This window comes from Hesperophylax consimilis, chromosome 1, assembly GCF_061612785.1.
Source record: "Hesperophylax consimilis isolate HC1 chromosome 1, BYU_Hcon_1.0, whole genome shotgun sequence".
Classification (NCBI taxonomy): Eukaryota; Metazoa; Arthropoda; class Insecta; order Trichoptera; family Limnephilidae; genus Hesperophylax; species Hesperophylax consimilis.
Window position 1 is genome coordinate 34,592,959 of NC_142836.1, and position 27,126 is coordinate 34,620,084.

Sequence of the window (27,126 nt, forward strand, 5' to 3'; positions counted from 1 at the left end):
ACTAATGATAGTGATACTGATACTCCAGCGCGCCCATAAGCGTTCCAGTGTGAGTAACTGCGGGGCGGCACACAGTGGCTTAAATTTGAGCGCTGGCGCGACATTGACCCCAGATCGGCATGTTCCCGAAATGAATTTTTTTTTACCAATATGTTCTCAATTAATCACTGACATTAAAAAAAACATTGTAAATAACATCCGAAGCTTACTTACTCGGTAATTACGCAAAGAACTGAGATGTTCGGGCGGGCAACTATGCTGCTGTATCTAGGCGAGTTTGAAGGCGTGCGAAATCAGGTTGTTTGTGTACTTATTTTAGAAAAAAAGTATTTTTAAAAATCACTTAAGATATTCTTTAAGATACGTGCTTTATTTAAATAACTGAAAAAAATTTTTTTCATAAATTATAACTGTTGCCTTGGTTCAAAGTTTACTTTTTGTCAATTTTTTTACCTTTAATGGAGCAGGCAGGGCGACTCAATTCATGTGACACCTGGCACCCCCACCCCCCTCTCCTCCACCAAAACGGTATCTACTGTCATGTGTATGACCTTGGTCTGTAAAATACCGCAGACGAACGGTCACCTTTGAAATGCATTCGAAAACTTACAGCGTTTGATTGTTTTTTTTTGACACTTATATGAGAAAGACTAAAATCACATATGCTTAAAATAAGAGTCGTAAATTTAAATTAATTTTTAGTTTCGACTAAGTTTCAATTTTTTTAAATCTATATCCGTCCACCTTTTTTTAAATGTACAATGATATCGATGATTTTCGTAGCATTAATTCAAATCCGAATATCTGTACTTTAATAATGAACTTTGTTGGTTGAAAACTCTCAAATGCTCAGCTCCGAGTATCTTGAGATTTACATAGTTTTTCCGTCTTAATTTTTTAGGTCATAGCATTTTTAAAAAATCAAGTATTTTAAAGATGAAATTTTCATTTAAATACCAATAAATTTACGACAATGGTCAGTTCAGTAAGAAAAAAGAATTAAAACCAAATCAGGTAGTACGTAGGGATTATTATTATTATACAGATTATTTTTATAAAAAAAAAATTCGTATTTTTTGTACTAATACTTATTTATTTTACACTTTATATTTATGTTAATGGCATATGTTTTGCCTTTTATATTTAAATTCATTAATAATATTAATAATGCTATAGTTTTGTATGTAACATTTATAAATTACTGTTAATAGTACAAAATAAACTCTTGTTTGAATAAAAGAAAACTATTTTGCATAAGTTTTGTTGAAATTGTTTTATTCTCAAAGAATTGTTTGTGCCTTTTCTTGTGTCATTGCTCGACCTGCCAATTTAAAATTACGATAAGCATATGTTTATTTCGTCGTAATTCGTCAATGAAAATGACATGCGTGTTTGTTGTTTTTAGTTAGATTTTTGACCTTCGTGGAATAAACATCATATATCATGATTAAGCCATAGACATTAACTATCACGAAAAAATAATATATTAACGTAAATTTTCAAACGTATTTAAACATTGTAATTTTATGCTTTTTGTTGTTTTTTTTCTCTACAACATATTTTTATTTGTTTTCGGTGATATTTTTTACCTACAACTACAAAGTTAGAATAAAAACTTCAATGCCAGATTTAGTAATAATAAATTGAAAAACACATGCATTCATGCGTAAAAATAATGAATAAAAGTTAAAATCACAGAAAATATATACAATTTGTATGTCGGTACACGTTTGTTCATTCTACAAGGATTTTCCTAATATTTAATTTTTCAACTTCAATGTATTAGGTCTAATTTTATAAAATTAGCATCACGGAATTTTATTTAATTAATTTTCAATTTTAAGAAGAACCTGTAAAGATAAAACAGGAAAAAATCTAGAATTTTGAGACCGGTTTTGGGGAATTTTTATATTTAAGTCATCGTAACTATTATCAGCTCCGAATCTTATTTATCCTATCAGGTGTGAGACAGTTTTTGGCATGTTGAATAATTGCATGTATATGCATAAAATTTGTATTACCTGTCAAAAACTGACACTTAATTGTTGATTGAGAAAAACAAAAACAAAAAAATCGTTTTAAAACTCTAGTAAAGCTATGTAATATCTCCACGAGCAAGAAAATAACTTTTGGGTTTTAGTGTTTCAGCTTGCCCGTGCGTTGGTGTATTTTTCATGTACATGCCCGATAATATATGTTTTACGTTCAGTTGTTCCACTCTGATAGGTCGAGGGAGGCCAATTACGTTAGTACATTTACTCGCATCCGAAAGTGAAATATCCCGTTTCATAGTAAAACCGTTCTATAATATACATACATACTAAAGTGTCATACAACATTATATTCATGTAATAATTATTATTGCTTGACACATACATTTTTTTTTAAAGAAAGACAAACATTTCCGAGTTACGAATAACCTGACAATATTTGAAAATCTCCTACTACCACCACAGTAAGCTGAAAATGTTGCTTGTGTTGTGATGGAGGACTTAGCCAGCCGAGGAATTGAACACACTACGCCTGGGTGAGACCCAAACGCGATGTCAACTCGGCCACCGACCGGTCGAACATTGAACGAACAACGATGAACTACCTTGTATCTTTCGGTTTCTTTACGTGCGTTTTTAAATACAGGTGAGATTTCGGAAAATAAATTATTTGCAATACTGCAAAAGTATTTATTTTATATAAATAAATCGATTGAGCGAGTATTTATTTATTTTGGTACAATATTTTACATTTCTTAGTACAATTTAGTAATGTTGGCCTCACTGAGTGGCTTAGGTACCCGTGCTGAGGTTTCCATTATTAGTTTTATTATTATTAGTATTCTAATTAATGTATTAAAGTGAAATGGAAGCTTGACACGTTTTTTTTTTAATTTCATTAAATATGCGTCAGCCAAAGATAATAGAATATCTTTGGCGTCAGCGGTGCTAGCTCTTTGTTATTTGACCATGTGGATGAACTTACTCAGTTAATTATTCATTATGTATGGAAAAAAATCTGCAAGGACAAATATTTGTATACAGTAAAGTAATAAAATTAATAAAATCAGTAACAATTATTTGTTGATTGGCAAATAAAATAGACATTTTATTTGTTGTTTGGCACATTAAATAGATTTTTTAAATTTTTTTATTGGCACATTAAATAAATCCTAGTTTTACCTAAAGTTTGGGTAAAACTTTACCTACAACTACCGTTTTTGATACGCATTTAAAAAAAACATTTTTATTAATTTAGTTTAGACAAACGATAAAGTACCTACTGATAATATAATATTCTTAGAAGAAATTATTTTAATAGTTATTTTCAAAATGTGGTATATTTGTTAAGGGATCTGAATTTCATAATGGTTGGTAAGTTGACTAGGTACTATTACAAAGAATTATTATTTATTATAAAATTTAAAAAATTGTTCCAAAATTAGAATAAGACAAAACCAGAAATACCAAAGAATTGAAATATTGATACCGGAACTTCACATTGTGCTCAGCGATATAGCGCATACTTACCACAGCGATTATACCATGTGTAAGGCTTGTGTTATATTACAGATGTATGTTTTACTGAATTATTTAAGTTCAAACATATATATCGTTGAAATAATTAAGTGAAGTGAATTATTGTATGCAAACTTTTAAAATACATAATTGTAATTCAATTCAATTCAATTCAATTAGTTTATTCCTTTAAAAACATTACAAAATTACATTTTATTTCGTTTTTAAGTACATTTGTAAAATGGTATTACATAATAAGTAAACGGTGTATAAACTATACCAGCATCAATAGAGCTTGCCTTTTAAAGGCAGCTTCACCGATGCTAAATATGTCGATATCCGAATTAATTCTGTTCAACAGCAAGACTGCTGGTAATGTAGGTTAGTATCTCTAATTTAAGTAGGGGATTATGTGGTACAGAAAGTCAGGAGCTTATCTCTGTCAGAGTAGATCGAGACAGATGTATGATAGTTGTATAAAAGTTTATGTTTTAGTTTGATCTCCCTCTCATACCTCAGCTCGCAACCAGTAGCCACGTATCCGTAATATTTGTACTCTGTTAACAATACACGTAATAATCAATCTAGGAGTTTCATTCATATGAATAATACCGAACCTTATATTAATAATGGTACAGCTTAAAACCATATAATAACAGTATAACAAGGGTAGAACGTAGTTTAAAAGCTTACCCGTTACCATTAAACCATATAATAACAGTATAACAAGGGTAGAACATAGTTTAAAGATTACCCGTTACCATTAAACCATATAATAACAGTATAACAAGGGTAGAACATCGTTTAAAAGCTTACCTATTAGAACAATTTAAAAAATCAAAAGTAGAAAATAAACGAAATTCATGCCTGAGATATGGACAATTTCCTATAATGTATGGTGATAAATTATATTGTTACATTATAAGTAAATAAAATAATTTGCCTACACCACTACAACATGTTGATCCTTTTGATCAAATAGTGGTGTATATAAAGTATTTTATTTTCATATAATTTAAATGACGCCGCAAAGTAATTAAAAAATTTTGAATAAGTAAATTTTTACAATTGTTATGCTTGCAAAAAGTAGATTTTTCAATATTTTTTAGTATAATTTACACATCTATACAATATAAGAACGTTAATAAATTAATTGTAGGATTAAAGTAATTTCAACACTGCCTTAAATACTTAATGCACTAAGTAGTCATTAGTTTAAAAATAATAAGTGGTTGATATTATAATCGTTGCATTCAACTTAAAGCATTAAACCACTCTAACCGTGAGATTTATCTTCACGGCCATCAAAAACTACAATTTAGTAATAAATACCAACTACACATACATCTTAATAATATATACATAAGTAAATTTACACAACGAGAAAAAAATCTAACGTGCTATCGTTACCCACTTGTCAATCATACATAATATGTACAATAACAAGTATTATGACATTTTTCATAATTTATGAATAAAATACAGGATTTTCCAATAAGAGGTGTTATTTTGATATTCAATCGTAAAAGATCAATAGTTTTGTTGCTTGTGTAGCACGTAGCGCCGTATTGTTGAAACTAAACGTTGTTCAGATCAATACCATCCAATTCCGGCCATGAAAAATCATTAATCATCTCTCGATAGCACAATGCATTCACCGTAACTGTTGCTCCAGCCTCATTTTAGAAAAAGTAAGGTCCAATGACTCCGCCGGACCATAAACTGCACCAAACAGTCACACGTTGAAGATAAAGAGGCTTTTCAACAATACCTTTTGGGTTTTCCGAGCACCAGATGCGAGATTTTTGCTTGTTGACGAAGCCACCGAGGTGCAAATGGGCCACATCACTCCAGATGATTTGCATTTGATTCACTAAAGTGAATTTTAATAATTTCAATGCTTTGTTGAAGCGTGTATCGTTCAATTTTTATTAATGGCGTAGTTTCTACTTGTCAAATGTTAAAAAATAACAGCTTCAAAAGTAACATCTACCGATATAACGGGCTATTCAAAATAACACTTCTTATTGGAAAACCGTGTATTATAGGAAATTAATATTGGGATAAAATCAGAAGTTAAAATAAACAAATTAGTGAAGATATTTTAATACGCTCATATTTTCTAGTTGTCCTCAGGTCAATTAACTAAATGCATATTAGAAAAAAAATCAAAGGGTTATTTACGGACCCTCTTCTGTGTGTAAGATCAAGTAACATTTTTCTTAATTTTTATTTACATTATATATCTGATTGTATAATTTTAATGTGTTTTTTTTTTTAGATTTTCTTATTCTATAGTATCTATTTTGCTTTTTTATTATTTAGTGATACACTTTACAAACATAAAACATGTCGAAAATTTACAAACATTATACAGAAATACATATCAGTACTAAAACAATCAGCACAATTAATTATTTTTATTTACTCATTTTGCAATCAAAATACATAAACATATCAATTATATTATATATCAGCAATCATGTACATTTGAATATAAAACTTGGAATTTTCTCTTGGGGTTCATATTTCTAACTACGACGGTAAGATAGACAACGATCTATGAGACCATATTATGAGCTGTTCCGAAAAACGAACAAATTGACTACGTGTAATTGCGGTTTGTTTCCAAAACCGAACAAATTAGCCTGAAGACTTAAATGAGTACATCAATTATTTATTAGGAACTATTAATTTAATCATATTTTGATCGAAAAATATTATAAAAAAATTAAATTGATGATTACATAAATAACCGAATCAAACTCATGTTTTATACCTTGGTTTTCTTATATTCTATAACTGTATGGATGTATTCGTTATTAATCCTTTAAACCGCAATGAACAATATTTCTTAAAACATATATGTATTATTTCGTGATTCTCCATCTACATTAATTGACATACTTATAAAACTTATAAAGTACGCGTCTACCATCTTAAGGCCTTGCGTTCGTATTATAATATCCACATTAATCTCTAATATCGTAAATACTAACTAATAAATGAATTTGAACATGACCTTTGCTGAAAACGAAATGTTAAGTCAGCCAGTGAAAGTAAAAATGACGAGAAAAAAAGCTTTTTTTGTCCGCGTGGATGTATTACCGGGAGTGACGATTATCCATAGGCTACAGGCTATAGGCGATACCTCAGAAGAAAGTGATTTACGTTGAAACGGAAATGACTTACGCTGTCGTCGAATAACTAACAATGAAGAAGAATCAATTCGAGAAACTTGTCAAATTTATCATGAATTTTTGGTTAGAACCTTAAAAAAAGGTGCAGTTCAAATGTCTCTAATTAGTCTCTAATTTGTGTTTCGATAAAAGCCATGTTTGGTAGGTAATTTACTTTACTGTAAAATCATTCTCACTGATCATTATTATTTGACCTCGATGCACGAAAAGTAAACATTGTTCGACGCATATACAGGGTGTTAAAGGACGTTCCAGTTACCAGTGTTTCCCGACACTATTTGGAGTAAAAAATAAAATAGAAAATTTTGGAATCGGTTGACTTTTTAAAATTAAATTAAGAAATGTTTCTTCCTCATATCGTCACTGGTCAATCAGTAACTAGTAACCGACCAACCCCTCACCCCAATCTTAACTATCCAATACCTACTGACTTTTCATATTTGAAGTTGAAAACAAAAAAATCAAAAATGACACCGAAATTTCATTAACATTTTTTACTACAAATAATGTCAGTAATCATTTGTTAAAATAAGTCAAGTACGAGACGAGAAACTACAAGCCAAAAATATGTATATTCTTGGTATATCTTATATTGTAGGTAATAGGCATTAAAATCGCTTGACAAATGGAGTCTAGAAACGTTCGATTTCAAGCACAAAACTGGTTTTTATTTATTTTATAGATAATTTTATAAGAAAGCAAAAAGTTAATCAAGTGAAACTGTCACAGATAATCTTAGCTATAATACTGTATTTTTTAAAGTTGTTTCCTTTATGCGTTCATACATTTCTGTTGAAAAGTAATTTTTTTTGTAGCTTACATTTATATTTTTTATTTGAGTAATTTATTTTTTATTTGTATTCTACTCAAGCGAAACGATATGAAAACCTTCAATATATCTAAAGCATATTTTTGGTATCCATAATGTACAACAATTCGTTATAAAGATTAATCAAAATAGTGATTTGGCATTAAGTTTCGCCTTAACACCCTCTATGTAATCCGATAAGTTATTATTAAAAATATCACAGATGTACGAACTTCTAGTTGAAGTCGTAACATTTAAGGCGTTACCTTGAACGCAGAAACAGCTTTCACAATACTAAAAAAATCAAAATTCTTCCAGAATAAAATTTGATAATAGGATCATAAAAAAAATTATATTAAATTTAAAAAAAATTATGAAACTCTCCGAATTAAATACAAAAACAATAAATATAGTAATTTTTGGTTTGTTATGTTCTTAAACTGGCTTGTTTTTTCATTTTATTTGGTTCATAAACTTTATTTAAATTAATAATCACTAAGTAACCACTTAAGAATATTGTTGTAAAAAATGTGTTTGAACATGACCTTAATAACTAAGACACAACGTATAATCAATGGATAATTATTATTTTGTCCGACGGCGTATTTAGGTAGTTTTTCTACAGCTTGCTACACATATTTAGGTAACAATTCAAGGACAATTACATTTTATAAAAAATATATCTCGGCGCGTTGATAAAATTAATTCATTCTTCGTCAATCTATTTATCTCAGTTATTGCCACAAATTATTGGCAGGCAAGGTCAGCTAAAAACATAGTTAATCGTTATGGCATTATTTTTTAGCGATGGGGTATGATAAAGTTCAATACCATTTAACAACTTGTTGCGTGATATTGATTTAATTGGGTCAAATAAAGTTTTGCACCAAGTTAAGCCTGAACTTTTTTTTAGTGAATACGACCTTAGAAAGTAAACAATTTAACTACAGATTTAAAGATATAAAGAGATAAATTACTGTATATATATGTAGAATAATTTTCTCGGTTTACTCGCGTAACGTATTCCTTCTCCATTCTGTTCGATTGAGAAATCAAAACGTAAGTGATTGCTTATCAATTATTATTATGTCTAGGACGGAGTACACGGGTTTTTAGTGATTAGACATAATGAGAATTGGTAAGCACTCACTTAGGTTTTAATTTCTGGATAGAACAGACACGTGAAATCGATCCCTTTAAGACAAAACTCAAGACATATGGCCTCTGAAGAGGGACAGTGAGATCTGTCCGAAACGTGAGTAGTTAAAAAGTCCTTTTAAGGACTACGTTACGCGGGAAAACCGAGAAAATTATTCTACATCTTACTCCCGTGAAAACCTTAACCATAAAATATATATATATAATTCTGATCAGACATAAGAAAAATATTTATCGTTCCTAAATCGGTAAAACCATCACTTTAATCCACTTATGTGTAGGTACATAGTCAGGTCATAATGATGAAATGCAAAAGATCAAAATCACTTTGTTTAAGTGGTCTAATTTGTTGAAGAAGAACAAAACACTTCCCGGGTTAGTACTGCGGGGTCAGAGTTTTGTATTTACTTTAATATATTGTACTTCTTTACTCCTGGTACCCATTGCAATTAAAAATAACTCTTGAGTCATTGGTTTTCAGCAAGTACATTACAAAAGAAAATATTAAAAAACATTCGTTTATAAATAGCAAATTAATGATGTGATGATTTCTTTCGATGCAGGCGATGAATTGCATCAAATGACTTCCGTTCACTTACATGATAATGAAATGCATTCAATTATAATAGAAAGTCTCTCAGATAAATGTATATCTTATTAGATTCCATATAGATGATAATAAAAAAGCTATGATTTAAAAATATTTGTTATAGCTTCTGCTTATACTATTAATACCGTGATAATTACAAATATATGGTGGGCACTTTTAAATACTATTTAAATTTAACTTTTATTTTCGGTAATGACTGAATCCAAAATCTTGGGAGCGGAAATTAACCCACTTCCCAACATTCGAGCAAGCTGAAAATCGGCATATAGACTCAATGTTGATGATAGTGCATTCCATCAACTTTTGGTGACAATCACGTGTACACAAGTGGTCATACATGCATTTCTCTGAAATCGGATGGCATTACCACAGTTAATATACGAAATAAATATCGGTTCCACCCGTTTGGCATTTGGCGAGGGTGGTAGAGTTGTCGACTCTGATTTCTGTGTAGGAGGGTTCAATCCTCTGTCAGAAAAATATTTTTTATGTTTTAAAAGACATTTCAAAATAGATGTATTACAGTAAAAAAAAACTTTGTTTTTACAGCCTAATTTTTGATGTAATAATTTTTTTCGTTTTAGTAATTTTTTTACGTGGATATGAAAATTAAATTTAATATTCTTAAGTTTTATGTTTTAAAGAATTGTATGTTTTTGGAGATGAGCTTAATTTCTTCTGCATTTATCATTAATAACTCTTTTTAATTAAATTTGATTGGCATTTCGTTAGGGTGTGCTCCACAAATACAACAACAACAATAGACGACACACTATTCCATTATTATTTGTCCGATAAGTTTTTAATTTTACGTTTTAATCACATTCACAAAACAGGCGGATTCTGCATTTTTGGCATTTAATTCCTACTTTTTATCATTGAGTATTTTCTTTTTATTGTTAAATCCTTGAAGATTTCAAATGTCAGCTATAAAGGCGAAACTAACATTCGAATATCCTTCAACGTTTTTTTAGTTGTTTAATTTATTACTCCTAACCAATATACCAACTTATGGTTATTGTGAATTAATTTGTACCAACAACACATTCCGTGAGAAATAAACTACACTATTTTATACAAAAAAATAAATTTAAATAAAATCAACTTTTTCTTATTCTTGACCTAAAACATAAATAAAAATTTATGCCTAATGATTACCACTTTTTTATTATTTTACCTGTTTAATTGACCTTCTTTTTATTAGCACTCACGTGATGTATGCCTTTGTTCCAATGAATGCGAGTATAATATGATATCATAGTGAGGAGATTATTTTGATTGTTATAAATGCTTTTTTTTTCAAATCCCTACCAAAATATTGTTCGGAGGAATTTTCGACTTCGATTATGTACTAACACATATCAATTTTAAGTATTCCCCTTTAAAGTTTTAAAATTATAACTAATAAAAATAAACAGAGTAACAAAAAACATAATTTTTGACTTAATTGATGAATTAAGTCAAATAAATAAATCATAATAAATAGCCTAATATTACCATGAGCTTTCAGTTGCGTAGCGACGAATTATCAATCCATTCCATTTTAAACGTGATGCAAACATAACTATATTTTTTGCTGATTTTGTATTGCATTGTAAACGAAATTTTTTATATGTTAGGTCCAAAACATCACCCACTCATTAAGATGGATAGTATTTCAGTTATTAAAGCTTTGCCATAGAACAGTTTTTGTAAAAGGCATTGGTGCACTATTATTTTTTAATGATAAAATAATGTTTACAAGACAAGGTTTTATGCATAGCATAAAAGATAACAAATAATAATAAGCAATAATAATCCGCATGAAATAATAATTATTGCTATCCTTGATATTTAAATTAACTAAATATTTTATTTAAATATCAAGGATATTAAATATTTCCTATATTTAAATAATAATTATATTAAAAAATTATTCGTTATCGTTTATGCTTTGCATAAAACCTTGTCTTATAAACATTAGTTTATCATTTAAAAATAATAATATTTGACAAGTCAAAAATATTTCACCAATAAATGAATACATTAGAAATTTAGCACTAACAAAGCCTTTCCTACAAAAATAAAGTTGGTTGTTTACAGGTGGAAAAAAATTAATAAGCAGTAATTGTTGATTGAGGTACGAGTACATATTGAATCATCTGGCGGGTTGGAAATATATTATATTGCCGACATAGCTCATTGGTTTCAGACCACCTGACCGGACATCAGAAGGCACGGGTTCAATTCCCGTTGGCGGCATTTATTTTTACTCGGGAGATATTTTCAATTTGTATTGATATTTCAGGCGACTAATCATTGCTTATAATTATTTGTATGGGTGCAAGTTATTTTAAATGATAATTTAATTGCCATTTTTTGTTCAGATCCTCGAGTAGAAGGATGGTTCCTGTTCAACACACCCCTGCCCACGCTTGCCATGGTGGTGGTGTACCTTGCCTTCGTTATGGTCATCATCCCACAGGCTATGAACAACAGGAAACCCTTCAAGCTTAAAAACACCCTCGTGGCCTACAACGCAGGACAAGTCTTACTCTCTTCATACATGTTCTATGAGGTAAGTCTCAACTCTATTTTTAGCAAGGTGATGAGGTGATGCTTAATGCAAAGTGAAATTACTTTTTTGATTAATCTTCACTACGAATCGGTTTTCATTATGAATACTAAATTTTGGATTAATTGAAGCTTTTTTTCGTTTCGCGATGTTATATTATAAAATATCTTAAAAAAATATTCACAAAATAAATAAAAACCACTTTCTATACTCCGTTTATCAAATTTATTTTAAGCCTATTATCTATATTCTATTATCTATATTAGGAGCACTAAGGATATATTCATTTTTGGCATGTCTATTCATCTCGATCCATTTTTAATGTGTGTTCCAAAAAACGCACTAGGTGGACCTAATTTAAGGCACCTCGCAACATAGTGTAGGTAGTAGCACCATAAAGGGATAAAAGGCTTTTTTTTTTGCTATTTGTTTTTGGGGTATTATGCCGTGTTGCGCTAACTCCTTCTTTAGCCAACGTTTCGGACAGCATTGCAGTGTCCATCATCAGGGCAGATGTATTATTTGAGGTTGTGTTAAAAAGTGTGAGCTTATGTATGAGGTTGTGATACCGTGTTGCCAGCTCCAACCCTCTGAGCTAACATTAACGTATCATTTTTTTATTTTTTTTTATTTTTATTTAAAGTGGTTTTCTTCGTTTAGCTCTGGTGTATCCGTCAATTACCGGATACCAAGAACTATTAAGCTTAGCTCCATCGTCTCTATTAATGTTTACGGGATTTTTATGAATTTCAATGGCCTCCGTAATCAGCCGTGCTCTATAAGTTTTCGGTCTCCCCAGGATTTCAGGAACAAATCCAAAGTAATGCCCGGTGTCAATCAAATGCTCGGCAATTGCCGATTTGTCAGGGTGGCCGAGTTTACAAGCTCTGAAGTGTTCTGAAATCCTTTTGGAGATAGTCCGCTCTGTCTGGCCTACATAGACCTTGTCACATCCGGAACAGCTGAGTTTATACACTCCATCTGTTTCCAGAGGAAACTTAGTCTTTGCAGACCTCAGTAAGTCCTGTATCTTTGTTGTTGTTCCGAAGACACAGTTGTCCGAAACGTTGGCTAAAGAAGGAGTTAGCGCAACACGGCATAATACCCCAAAAACAAATAGCAAAAATACTTTTGGCCGTGAAAATCTTAAATCATATTTGGATAAAAGGCTTGTTTAAAATTTGTTAAGAATATATGATAAATTACACACATGGATTCCCACTACCCAAGGGGAAGCCGTGCCTAAATCCTTTCAAATCTGAGATTTATTGCTAAGTGCTTGAGGCAACTTAGAGAAATGTTTGTTTATCGATTTCTTGACGTTAAAATGTATTAAATAGGCTAAACTTTCATTTATCTAGAGCACCTGACATAGGTATTCGCATCGTTCAAATAAAGGATGTTTTAGAGTACTTTCATATACCTACATGAAATTACCGAAACTAGCATGGGCACTTCTAGCATAAACCCCCAGAGATAATCTCCTGGCTGTTGGTGCAGTTATGGAACAATGAGATCGTCACCTAATTGAGTGTGTTGGGTCAAGTTGGATTGAAAATGAAGCTGATGGAGATTTTTAATAAGTGGCAGGGAGGTCCGGGCTAAACGACACCATGCACGACGTTAGTAATGTTAATAATGCCTGCAACTCGTTTCATGTAAACCCCGATTACAAAAAACGACTAATGCATTTAGTTCTCATAACCTATTTAAGCATTTAAAACTCCTTTTTACTGTGAATGCGTGATTTAAAATGTGTCGTGCATTCTCTGAAAAATAATTTTAAAATAAAACATGTCACGAAAATTGAATGAATAGTTTTTTTTAAAGACGTTGTGAAAAATCCACAGCTTTTGTCTGTAATTTTGAGGTTGTTTTCAGCTTGCAACCTCTTGCTGCTCCATTACGAGCACTACTATTATTACTAAACTTTTACCGTAAAAAATCAAACAATAGTCTCAATTCTTGAAATACCAGATCCAATTTTGAAAATGACAATAAATCTTTTAGAAAAATATTACGTTAATATAAGTCATATTTGACATTTGTTGACCAATGAGGGAACTATTCTGCGGCTTACCAAGGCTTGAGAGACTGATTTAGCACGCTTAAATTTGAGCGAGGAAAGTTGCATACCGAGCTATCCTGTGGATACCGAGGACATACCAAGCCATAATAAGATTGAGCATAGACAACAGGACTAAATTAATAAGGAGAAAAATTATTGGTGGGGAGTATTTTGCCTTTATTTTTATTTTTTTTTCTATTTTAGAGTGTACCTATTATGTTATGTTACATTATTGTTATAGCTGATATAAAACGTATTGATTATTTGTTTTCAGCACCTCATGTCGGGCTGGTGGGGAGACTACAGCCTATCTTGTCAACCTGTCGACTACAGCACCAATGAAACAGCCACCAGGGTAAGATAATAAAACTTTCTTTTTGTTTTTAATGAGTTTTTTTATTCACAATGTACATTTGTTACGTATAATTTTTTTATAAAATTAGCGACCGAGTTTTAAAATAGCTAGTTAATGACACGGACGTGTCGAAACCGGTCGCTAATTTTATAAAAAAATTATACGTAACAAATGTACATTGTGAATAAAAAAACTCATTAAAAACAAAAAATGTCTAGAAATTGTTACATAGTGAATGCCAAAGAAATACAAAAAATAACAAAACTTTCATTAGTAAAATGTAATGCCGAATTCAAACTCTGTTGATATATGACATTATAAAGTTAATGCACAGCAAATGAATGGTCTGGCCTCTAAGAGCAGGCAATGACATTTTAATGGGATACCTCTGTTAATTTAACTCCGATCCGGATAAAACCACCTAAGTTCCAACGAGTTTTATTATTCTATATACGACGTGTTCGAGTGCTTCTTAGTCGTTTCAACGACAGACCCTAAAGTTTTTGAGAAGAGTCGGAAATTATATATACATTTAATTCATAACAAACATTCTTATACAGCGTTCCTTTTATGATTGTTGGAAATAATACACACATTTGTAAGGAAAAAGTTTTAAAGTGTATTAATTGAGGAGCGTTTTAAAAAAGAATTATTTATCCAAAACGGTTTTTTTTCATTCTTATTCTGTATATTTTACTGATTTATGTTTAATAGAAAATGATATATTTTCACAAAGTGTAACATCTGCAAGCCTACTTCTATGTGATGTATTAGAGCCATTATTATCTTATTTCAATGTATCTGAGTAGACCTCGAATTAGGTAAAAAAAATATTATATATACATATAGTCGGTGTATTATATATATATATATGGTCTTAGGCTCCTTGAAATATATTGTAAACATAAATTTTTGTTTTCATTAAAAACGGAAATTTTACTGTAGAATTAAAATGTATGGGTATTTCGCTTACTGAAAACATTTTTTTTTCAAACATATAGATACGAGTATATCTTTTATTATTCATCTTGTATAAACACTTAATTAAATTTCCATTTAAAGATAATCATAAAATATTGACCCCGATTGGTTTTTCACTTAAAATTGCAAATGGTGCCCATTTGGAGAAATAAAAAATAAAGTTCTCTTGAAATTTGATTATGTGCCGCTTACGATTGCCGTTTCCGATGTTTATGCGCGTGCAAAGGCGCTACTCAAAGCAGCAGAAAGCTGCTAATATGTTTTAGTATTTGTAATAATGTATTTTTATCTTCTATGTAAGTAATTGAGCAAATATTAATTTGACCAATTTTTGTGGTTTATGGAGTAAAATAGATTTCATACCAATTGTTTCACTTCTTATAATAAATTATTGACTCCTTTTTGTATTGTGCTTTCCCATAGCAACATACAAAAAAAATTACTGTGAGAGGTTCTTCGGATATAACCAAAACCTCCTGGATTACAAGGCCGGGACACTGAATGAAATCAGCCTCCTAACTTGTATGGGAATCTACAAAAAATGTATTTTTATTTATTTTTTTAAATTGTGTACAACATTTTAAGATGTTTTAATAAATAGAAAAAAGAATTGCAAAATCCCATACAAGTTAGGAGGCTATTTTGAATGAGTGTCCTGGCCTCGTGATCTAGGATTTTTTGATATAACACACTGATAAACCAGATTTCTGTTAAAAACAACCTCATAATTTGAAGTATCTTAATAAAATTGGTAAATAGAATTTTACGGTTTTACGCACCACAGAATACGCATATTTTTTTTAAAATTATTATTTATGATTAATGATCAATGATTGTTTCTGTTTTTAATGGTGGTCTTGACTATGGTTCGTTAGTTGAAACTAGATTTTTTACCTTCCTTCCCAAATTAATTCTTGAACTGAAAACGTAAATTTGACTAATTAAAAATAATTTTTGATGTTGTAAAGTCACGTTCTTAGTTTCGACACATTAAGTACTTTTATTTGTTAATTTTTGGCACTATATTAAACACAGAAAGAAAAAAAATTATTCGACCGGGATTTGAACTCGAAATGTGCTACTTGCTGTGCGAGCCTTTACTCCTTTAGTGGCCAAACCCCCCTTCAAAATCATCGTTTTACTCAACCACCATTTGTTCAAAGCCTTCAAAGTATCTATTTTTCTTATTAATGTAGCTATCATTTAGGACACGTTTCGACCATCCACCAAAAATAATTATTGCTGTTTAGTTCTTACGTTTTTAAGTCGTTAATTTTGATGTTTAATAATGAACGATAAAAATAATACAATCTACGTTCCTACCTACATCTAGTAGTTATTTACGACAGTTAAAAAAACTTAACCCGATTAGTTTTGCTATACATTTACAGTACACGTTTTAGGTGTCAATCGCCTGTACACAAAATATTATAAAGAATGTAAGTGTATTCGTCTTGCAAGCTCATGCCATATTATAATTGTGCGAACAAGTCTTTAATTTGCAATGGAGAGAGTTTAAATTTCCCACACAGAATGTAATTCATCAGCATCACATGTTTAAACAAATAATAATATTTCGTGGGTTCGCCAGTACCTACTCGTCGGTGCCTACTTTGCTCGGTACAAATTAAGTAGGCTTCCAAGCACCTCTGTCAAGATCATGGCCAAAGCATCAATGGCAAATAATTGTTTATGAACGAAACCTGCTCCGCGCACTTTCTAAAATACTTGAATGCGTAATCGGTGAATGAAAACCTTTCCAATTTTCGTTTCCAAACATCGAGATAATGATATCTGTTCGCCGTATGTGGTCAATCGCTTAATCTTGTATATTCACAATAACAAATGGCAGACAATCAGAATAAGAGATATATTTATAGTTTATAGACAAACATTTGATTGAGGTATGAAGCATTCGAAACAAATTTCAAATTAAATTAAGAACAATAGATGCTTTAATTAAATACTGCTAATAGAATACATCTTGGCCTTTGAAATAATCGAGTATATTTTAGATAAGTCTTTTTATAAGCCCAGAAAAAAATAATGTAAAGGCCTATGAAAACTGCTTTAAAGTTCAAAATCTCTTACTTACGATTTTTCATTTTCGGTTATGATTTTATTGTATAATGTGGCAAATTAAGTTATTTATAAAATGATAGGAAAAAAATGTTTTGCCTGAACATCCACAAAATAAAATAAAAGACACTTTTTGGCCTTTTTTTTCTTGCATAAATCAAAACTGGCGGATGGTGTTAAGCGGGAATTTAAACCTTATCGCCATCTACGTAAAGGTTGTTATTGACAGCGGCTCAATTTAAAATATTACACGACATAGTGCATCGCCTTAAATAAAATAAACTTAAACTTCAAGGAATGGTGCATTCGTTGGTGGTAGCGTTAATCAATTACGTTACATTGTTTCATGGCGTAGTTACAAGGTTGCGACGGCAGGTGTTTCGATATAAAAATGAATTTATTGTTATGCGTTCTGTTAGTAATATTTTTTAAATCAAATCTAAAAGTATTGAGTGAGTGCGGTGACCCTAGAAAATGAAGGTTGTAATAATTATTATTACACTTCCATAAAACATTTTGTTCAATCAGGCGTAATAATTCATATAATTACTACCACCTTCGCTTTTTGTATAGATGTAATTACTTTTAGCACTTTTGAAATGAATTAAAATAGGTACCTATACGTACTACGTAAAATAAATAATTAAACTCTTCCTTAAAAATCATTGTGTTTCGCAGAAAATTTATGATTTAATAAAGTTTAGTTAGGATGTTATGATCTTTTGATAAATACAGAAATTTTTCGTTAAAAAAATATTACTTAATAACGCCTTTACAATTTTACACAACTGATATAAAACCATTCATCATGCAGTAATTTTTCTCGTTACAGCCTGGTCAAAACCTTTGACCTACTTATTGCCGCTTTTACCCCGGTTAATTAGGGTGATCGACACTTTAGCTGTCTTTCCGTTGAATGACCACAATATTACACAAATTAACACTGTAAAAATTAAAACACGTTCATTTGTAAGGACCTAAATATCTTCTAAACTAGCGATGTGTATATTGTGCAGCATTTACATGTTAAATTATTGTCATTCAATGGACAGACAGCGAAAGTGTCTGTCACTCTTACTAAGCTATGTAAAAAGGGTTTGCTTCTATACTGTCTGAAAGAAATGAGAAGGGCCAGTACTGACAACAACACTAGATGTTTGGACGGGCTCAATAGACGTAAATTTCTGTATAATACCTGCTTTGTCAACTCGATCGTTTTAGACTTATCGCATATAAAGCATAAGAAATGTGGTAATTTATGGGTTCGCGCACAAATTTATCGTTTGCGTATCTACCGAAAAAGTCAAAAACGTGCTGTGTAGCGGAATCATTTGTTACCATATGTAGTGCAACCGTTTACGCCCATATGGATATAAATAGTGTAGAGGGGGTTATTTAGAAAACAGAGAAGTTTTACGTTGTGCGTATGCTTGATATTAATCGACTTAGTATATAAACTATTCCAGAAACTGGAAAATAAATAATAAATGTGTTTATTTGTGTTATGGCCCTAATTAGACAAACGTGATCAATCTAATTATATGGACGCAAATTTTAAGAAAAACAAGTCGTTTTTTCTTCATTGTCTTACTCGTAAAAAATAATTCATTGTAATGGAAAAAACAACTCACATAATTTTATTTACATAAGAAATTATCTAAGTTATATTAAAATTTGTTAATTTCCTCAAGGTCTTACATTAGTACCTATCTTCTTCTTATAAACCTATGACATACTGACTTAATTACATACTTATTGTTATCACAGTTTTTACACAATGAATATACTCCTTTTTATCAAAACACTTTTAAAGTTTGCCACAAAAAAGTATAAAGTCGATAGAATAAGAATCTTGAAGAAATAATCATTAATGAATAATAACTATTCGTTTTTTAGTGATAAATTGTTCGCATTTTTATACTTACTTTATGATATTTCAGATGTTGAGCCTGTGCTGGGTATACTATTACTCAAAGCTGTCTGAATTCGCCGACACGATTTTCTTCGTCCTTCGTAAGAAAAACAACCAAGTGTCCTGGCTGCACCTGTACCATCACAGCCTGACCCCCTTCGAGGCCTGGCTATTAGTGAAATTCATCGCAGGTAATATATCTTCAAACCTACCATTTCCAAACTCGGACTTACAAGGTCTTAAGCCTTGTTCGAGCTTCTTGAAACCAGTCTACCTTGCTTTACCTCCGATAAAAACGTGTTCCGGTAGGTATTTCTTTGGATGACAATATTTCATCTTAAAGTAATGGAGATAAGCTGCCACCCTTTAAATTCTTTTAAAGCTTTTTATGGGTAACCATTAAATTCTCTCGCAACAGGAATTACCCATCATTTTAAACGATGCTCGGGGGTTATTGCCCTTGCTAAATCTCTTTTTTTTATTTTAATATTCAAACCATTTTTATAATCCGCATATCATATGCATTTTAGTGTAAAATTATTTCGTTAATGAGCTGTGCATTTTCTGTTGATATTTAGTTATTATTTATTCATTATAATCCTCGTCAGTGACAGTGGGGGTATTGCCCCCATGAGCCTGTCCTGCTGAAATAAATAATTGGTAAATATTTCATGAAGCAAACATTTGCAAGGATATGTCAATGCCCTAGCGCACACATGTTTTTAGTGCAGTATTCAGTTAAAACAATTATGTGTTTTGAAAAGCATTTAATCAATCAACAAATTTTATCTAGAATGAATAAAAAGCAGATAATCACTTTTTTGTGTTCCATCTTATAATGTACCTAGAGTATTTTAATTGAATTTTCAAATGTGTGCACTAGGTCATCGATATAATGTCTCTCACACGTAGAAATTTATCAGATAAGGTAGTAAGGTTCTTTCTTTCCTTTGGTTTCAAGCTTTACGACAGATCAATTGCTTCATATCAAAATTACGCAATCAGTTACAGAACATGCTTTTATCTAGATATTTCTGGTGGTGATTTAAAAGTATATAATAATATCATGGTCTTGTTTTTTATTGAGTTTGTCAATAAGGCCGGCAAATCGTCTGTCACGGCGCATTAAACGTGAACATGGTTCTGGTCACAATTCTATTGTTTGACTCTTTTCAGTACTAATCATAGTAATTATCAGCTTAATGCACTCATAGCGTTACTCAAGCTTACACAACATGTGGAAGATGATCATATTGATTAGCCGCATTGTAAAATAGCCTTGATTTGTAGCAGCATTAATGCAACGTGCAGTGGAAAAGAAAAAAGGGTTTTCCTAGCAAGGAGGATATTGCTAAAGACTTAATTAATCTGAAAGTTTTCCATAAATGCAAACATTACATTCGACTTTTAAATTCGAACATACGTATTTTTCCCACCACAATCAATGTCTGAAAAATATGACCAACGTAAATAAAGATCTAGGCTGATGTCACTAAAATAATAACATCATGCCATCATTTCGTCAACTAATGATTGTATCGTTAAACTTACCTTACTCGTAATCATGGAGTAAATATTATACGGGTGTATAAGAAAACGTTACTAACGTAGGGAGTTTACAAACTTAATTGGGATGATTGTAATTTCTTTTACAAAGGTAGAACCAATAGAAACTTTGAAGTCAGAACTAAAGAACATATCGGAGCTCTAAATGGAAATAGTGAATCTGATTTGATCATCTTTTGAATAATGATTTCACTTTTGGTAAAAATTCAGGTCTTAAAATATAATGTCAATATAAAATCATATATAATTAATAAGCAAAAAAAATTATAAACCTTCTATTAAATATTTTCCCACTCAACTGGTCTTTCCTGTCTAACGATATTGTAATTCCTAATTCTGATAAACCCCACCCACTCTAACCCCTCCCCCCTCCTTCCACATCTTCTTTCCAATTGCAATCTATATTTCTTACTCCTGATGAGGTGAACTTCGTTCATGAAACATGTACAGGTTGTATATAATAAACTGATGTAAACAAAGTTATTTGTATTATAATGAAATAAAGTGTAGTAAGATTACATTATTTTATCTATTTCCGTTGTAAATCAATGCATATGTACGCAATAAAATGTAAACATTATAAATATTTGGTAAGTTTTTAGATTCTCACGGCCAAAAGCATTTTTGTTGTTTGTTTTTGGGGTGTTGTGCCGTGTTGCGCTAACTCCTTCTTTAGCCGACGTTTCGGACAGCGTTGCAGTGTCCATCATCAGGGCAGATCTACCGGATCTGCCCTGATGATGGACACTGCAACGCTGTCCGAAACGTCGGCTAAAGAAGGAGTTAGCGCAACACGGCATAACACCCCAAAAACAAACAACAAAAAATTATAATTATTTATTTATTGGACAATTTTTATATCGCTGCTTTTGTGAGATATCACCTCAGGGGCGCTATATTGTAATAATCTATTAACAATATATACTCACCCTCTCTCTGTGAATGACCTTATATCTACCTATTAAATGTAACTGTTGTCAGTGTCACTTAAACTGGGCGAAGCCCAACTAAGTGCCGCCCGCAGGGCCAAACAGCAAAAAACCCGCGGAGCGGGTTTTTAACTGCTATTATAATATTAAAATGGGAAAATCCTTGGTGTTTCATTGTTAATATTATTGCAAACGCACTCACATCTTGGTGAAGTATGCGGGCTTTCAATTGAAATGACATTTGTTTAACGAAACTATTTATGTCTGTAGGTGGGCACGGCACATTCTCCAACATCATCAATAACCTGGTACACGTCATCATGTACTTCTACTATATGGTGGCCGCCATGGGACCAGAATACCAGAAGTACATCTGGTGGAAGAAGCATTTGACCACGCTACAATTGGTAAATACCCGAAACATTTTTTATTTACTTACTACCGCAGACATGTAAAATCAAGGAATGTTATACTTGTAGGATTTGTGAAGCTGAAAGCTTAAAATATTGCCTCAGGAAAGAAGATATTCACCTGTCCAACGTTGCCAAGACACATTATACTCACACTAATCAAACAAAAAATGTAGCATGAAAAAAATAGCTATTCAAAGAATTTTTTTGCACGTCTATATATGTGGGGTTTACACATATTTTTTATTACCTCTCTCTCACTAGCGTAGTGATATCCTATATCGATACAGGCTAGTTTACAAATATTTTTACAATAGGTGCCTACATTGGGGGTTAATTTCGAAAGATATATTTTTTGATAAGCTGAAAGCACAAATATTTGATGAAATTTTGTGATTCAGGTTGGTATTGGTATTTGGTGACAATAGTTGGTTTAGAGAAATGTTATTTTATATTTGTGTGAGTTGACTAATGCATAATCTTTCACATGTCGACGCTGGTCACTCAGCTAAGTAACCGCCCAACCACTCACATTGACCCTAGCTCTTTAATTCTTACTGATTTTCTATGTTATTTATTTCTATGTATAAGAAAAAAAACATCAAAAAAGTCACCGGAGACCAAAATTTCACTTACATTTTTTACTCCAAATAATGTCAGAAATCACTGGTTGAAGTAAGTCAAGTACGTTCTTTAACACCCTGTATATGTTACATTGTATTATGTTCAACTGCGTGCCAGTTTTTGTTGGATGCAACAATCTTTGAAACAAAATCACAACATTTAATTTGATTATATTTTTCTGCGCTATGGCGTAATCAAACCTGCAAACTAATTCAAATTCAAACATGTGTATTGAGCATTATTAGAGGTATTCCACCTTATTCCAGATATGCGTTACTCGTCGAGCAATATATAAACTTATCTGTTTTATCACTTTACCAGCGTCATTGTCAATTTATGTCTGTTTTTGCCGTCATTTTAATCATATGATTAAAGTCACTTACAGAGTAGTCGCTCAACAGTTTACTCAGAGGTTGTGAAATAACAATAGAACGATACTAGGAGTACAGAAACAGATTAGATGCTTGGACCTTGTTGTCTTCAGATAAGATTGACGAAATGGTGACGGTAATTGAGCGGCATTGGAGAATATTTTACATTCGTGCAAACATGTTCTCCTGTCGTTTCTCTCGATGCGGCGAAGTGAAAAGTAAGAAAATTTCATAGAACCGCTTACAATTGTACTAAATTAACGCACATCAAATTTAATTTGTGCTCCCGCGCTATTGAAGCACTTTGATGCTTTACCTAAAGACGCACACAAGGTTTTGCCTTCATTCAGAAAAGAGAAATAAGTTAACAAAGGAAACAGCATAGATCAAACGTCATTATGTAAACAAATCAATAAAATGCAATCATCAAAATAATTCATGAATAAAATACGAACACACATAAATTTTATACGTTGCTATAATTTAGTTTGTATATTTTTTAATATCTACACGCTACATGGTTTAGGCAATGCAAAATAATGTGTTTTGGTTTGAAAATTAAACGCCTAGAAATATTAAAGATGCTATAATCAAATAGTTCGATTAGAAAACATCTTGGCATTTGCTAAAATCTAGCTTTTTTATGAGCCTAGAAAAAAATTAAGTATCAGACATAAAAAAATGCGTTGAAAAGAGAAATATCAGCTTCTTACAAACTCCTTTTCAGTGATGGTTTAATTTGTAACGAGGAAAAAGCAGTTCTTTACATTATGATCCAAACATTTGAAAATTGTAAATCATGAAGCGCTTTAATATTTGCACTTGAACTTATTTGATATTATTGGGTGTGTACCATGTTTATACGGTAATATATTTGCTAGACATAATATTTATAGTAAATGTAACGCAAGGCCGTTAGAACTAGTATTTCTTGTAATATGTTATAAGAATTCCTCAGGCGCAAAACGGTATATATCTGATCATACGAGTTCCAAATTCGAACAGGTTATTTTGGTTGTATTTTCAGTGAATGCAGTTATTATTACCATCATAATGGCGTGCCACAAACGAACGATTATTTAATGCAATCAAGATATCCATAATGGGTACAGATCAAAAGATCTCTCTGTTATTATCGCTGCGCCCGAGTTTTTAACGCCGCCCCACACCGGAAGATTATTCAAATAACCGGTAACCGGACAACTCAACACAAAAAAATTACATAAATTCGTGAAAATTGATTAAGCAAAAACTAGGTTAAATAGGTTACATAGGTTCCGTTCATAGGTTAGATTTTTTTCGTCGAATCGTCACTGTGTTGAGTTATCATGGAACACTTAATTCGACATTTGGATCTGAATACATAATTTTAATAAATATGCGTGTTTTGTGGTTTAATTCAGTTAATTATATGAGTATGGCAAACTTTTTTACGTTCATCCGAAGAAAGGTATTATTTTGGTATTGATCAGTTGATTTGTAATTGCGCCGGTAAGGCCGCATCTGTTGTTAGATGCGTGTAAGTAAGATTGCCTGTTTTTTTTTGTCCGGCGCCAATACAATTGACTGTTTTAACTAGTGACCGGATAACTCTTCAAAATGACAATTCAACACACCTATAAAAAGTGTTAAATAGGTTACACATGTAACTATTTAACCTAGTTTTTTTACATCACTTTTCATAACTTTATAACACTTTTTATAGGTGTGTTGAATTGTCATTTTGAGGAGTTATCCTGGAACCGTTTTAACTCGACCATTTGGCATTTCAATAAATTTCCTTGTTACGTTCGGGTTGTGGTTAAAGGTGGTAACAGTTCTGAATACTACCTTTTCATCCCGCCAGAGTTTGCATGATCGTTGTTCCGGTAACATATATTTTGTTCAACTGTTTAATTCCTTATTTGAAATTTCTTTTAATCTATTGCATTAAAATGTACAGTTTATTTTTAAGAATGTGTGTATTTAATATTCTACCTACAAATGGATTCAGGGGAAATTTTGGTTTTGATTTATTAAATGAGAAAAAAAAATTCTCAGTCGCAACGTCTACTGTTCACAGAATTACTAGGAAAAATAGTATTTTCTCTTGGGTTATTGGAATTACTTACAATTGGAAAAAATATATTTAATCTTTAAAAAATTATATTAAATCTATAAAAAATTATATTTAATCTATAAAAAATTATATTTAATCTATAAAAATAAAAAGAGTGATTTGCAATGAAGACTGGTAATTATATTATACTGATGACAGAATGTCTGCACGTTTTATTACAAATATATTAAAACAAATAGAAGTACTTTAATTTGGAAAAAAAATGGTTTTTAAATATTTACACCAAATCATTCAAAATTGAGCTACTGAGCTAAGGCAAATAAAATATTTTTGGCAAGCATCGTAAAAAAAGACTTTTGATCTTCGCTGAGGACAGGATTCGAACCTGCGCGGGTATAACCCATTGGATTTCAAGTCCAACTCCTTAACCACTCGGACACCTCAGCTGTTGGAGAGTAGGCCAGACTATCGTGTTTTCTCCGCGTCCACATCTACACACTCTCGTATACATCTTCCATTGGCACTTGAAACCCAACTCATAAAATACCTACAATCTGTCTAGGAATTCTGGATAAAAATGGATGGCGCTGCGATCATTTCAATGGTTTTAAATGGTAACATCAATTTAGTCCAAGTGAATATTTTTCATATCAACATCAAACGGTGTTCAGAAATTAGTGAATCCAGAAAAAGTTTCTACATAATTTTCTAAGCAAATTATTCGAAATTGTTGTTATTTTTTAATACTGGCGAGACTAATTTCGATTTCTTTTTTAATTTTAAAATAGAAAAATCCATTTGTTAGTTGATAAATCAAAATAATAACTACGTGAAGAAAGCGCTCCTTTAGCATTTAAAAATAATTTAAAAAAAACGTTACTTAAGGTAAATCGAATTACTTGAATTCAAGTCTAAGAGATTCGGGAGTCAAACATAACCTCACTTTTAAAACTACTTTCATTTATTTTAAAATTGGTGTTGCCATTGTAATGAAAAAAAATTATATCTTTTTTACATTTCTAGAATTTGTTCACAGACTGTAGGTACGTACCTTTAATATTTGTTCACCTATTTTATGGTATGTTATGTGATTCATTATTTGAACAGCTTATAAAAAGCGCAAACATTTATTTGTTACACGACTATTATAAAACAATCGGTAAACTTGACGAATTCCGCTGCACTCAAAGTCTCAAAAAACAACACTCGATTTCAACATAAATATCTAATGGAGACAACTATTTAAGTCGGGATTTCATGCACAAAATAGGTTTTTAGGGTGTTAGTTTGGGTTATTTTAATAATTTATGCATATCTCCTAACCTTTAAACACTTTGATTGAGAAAAAATTAACTTTAATGCATTTTTTACCATCATAAATAGTTATTTCTTTTAGTAATTAAGTTGAAACCATGTGCTATTTATATATTTTTGAGTAAATATATAATACATAAAATATATAAATTATGATATTTTTATTATTTGCAGAGTTATTTAGCCACATTTTCCTGTCATAAATCACACCTTCTTAATAAAGAAATTTTGGGAGAAATGGGAGAAAAAAAAATCCAATAATATATTATTGTTATTCCTCCAACATTTAAAAATATACCGGTCGGTGGCCGAGTTGGCATCGCGCTTGGGTCTCACTCGGGCGTAGTGTGTTCAATTCCTCGGCTGGCTAAGTCCTCCATCACAACACAAGCAACATTTTCAGCTTACTGTGGTGATAATAGGAGATTTTCAAATATTGTCAGGTTATTCGTAACCCGGGAATGTTTATCTTTCTTAAAAAATAGTATATATTTTTAGTAAATAAATAAATGTTTTTGAAGTTATAACTCATGTATACCTGTTCTCTATCGTATGGCGTTTTAATTATTTAGAGATATTATGCCTCCAGGTATTTACACAATCAATTATTAATTATATT

At 31.2% G+C, this 27,126-nt stretch overlaps 1 protein-coding gene and 1 non-coding gene across 9 annotated transcripts in view; one reads left to right on the top strand and one right to left on the bottom strand.

The window, feature by feature from the left end:
• LOC149426721 (very long chain fatty acid elongase AAEL008004-like) overlaps positions 1-27,126 on the top strand; it is a 98,332-nt gene that overhangs the window by 63,163 nt on the left and 8,043 nt on the right. For all 8 annotated transcript variants that reach the window (XM_089638109.1, XM_089638132.1, XM_089638150.1 and 5 more), the window contains 4 exons: positions 11,652-11,842; positions 14,182-14,262; positions 19,263-19,425; positions 22,000-22,136. In XM_089638109.1, the coding sequence (XP_089494235.1) occupies positions 11,652-11,842; positions 14,182-14,262; positions 19,263-19,425; positions 22,000-22,136 (572 nt within the window). The remainder of the gene's footprint in view (positions 1-11,651; positions 11,843-14,181; positions 14,263-19,262; positions 19,426-21,999; positions 22,137-27,126) is intronic.
• Positions 25,558-25,639, bottom strand: TRNAS-UGA (transfer RNA serine (anticodon UGA)). The gene has a single exon. It is a non-coding gene; the product is annotated as a tRNA-Ser (tRNA).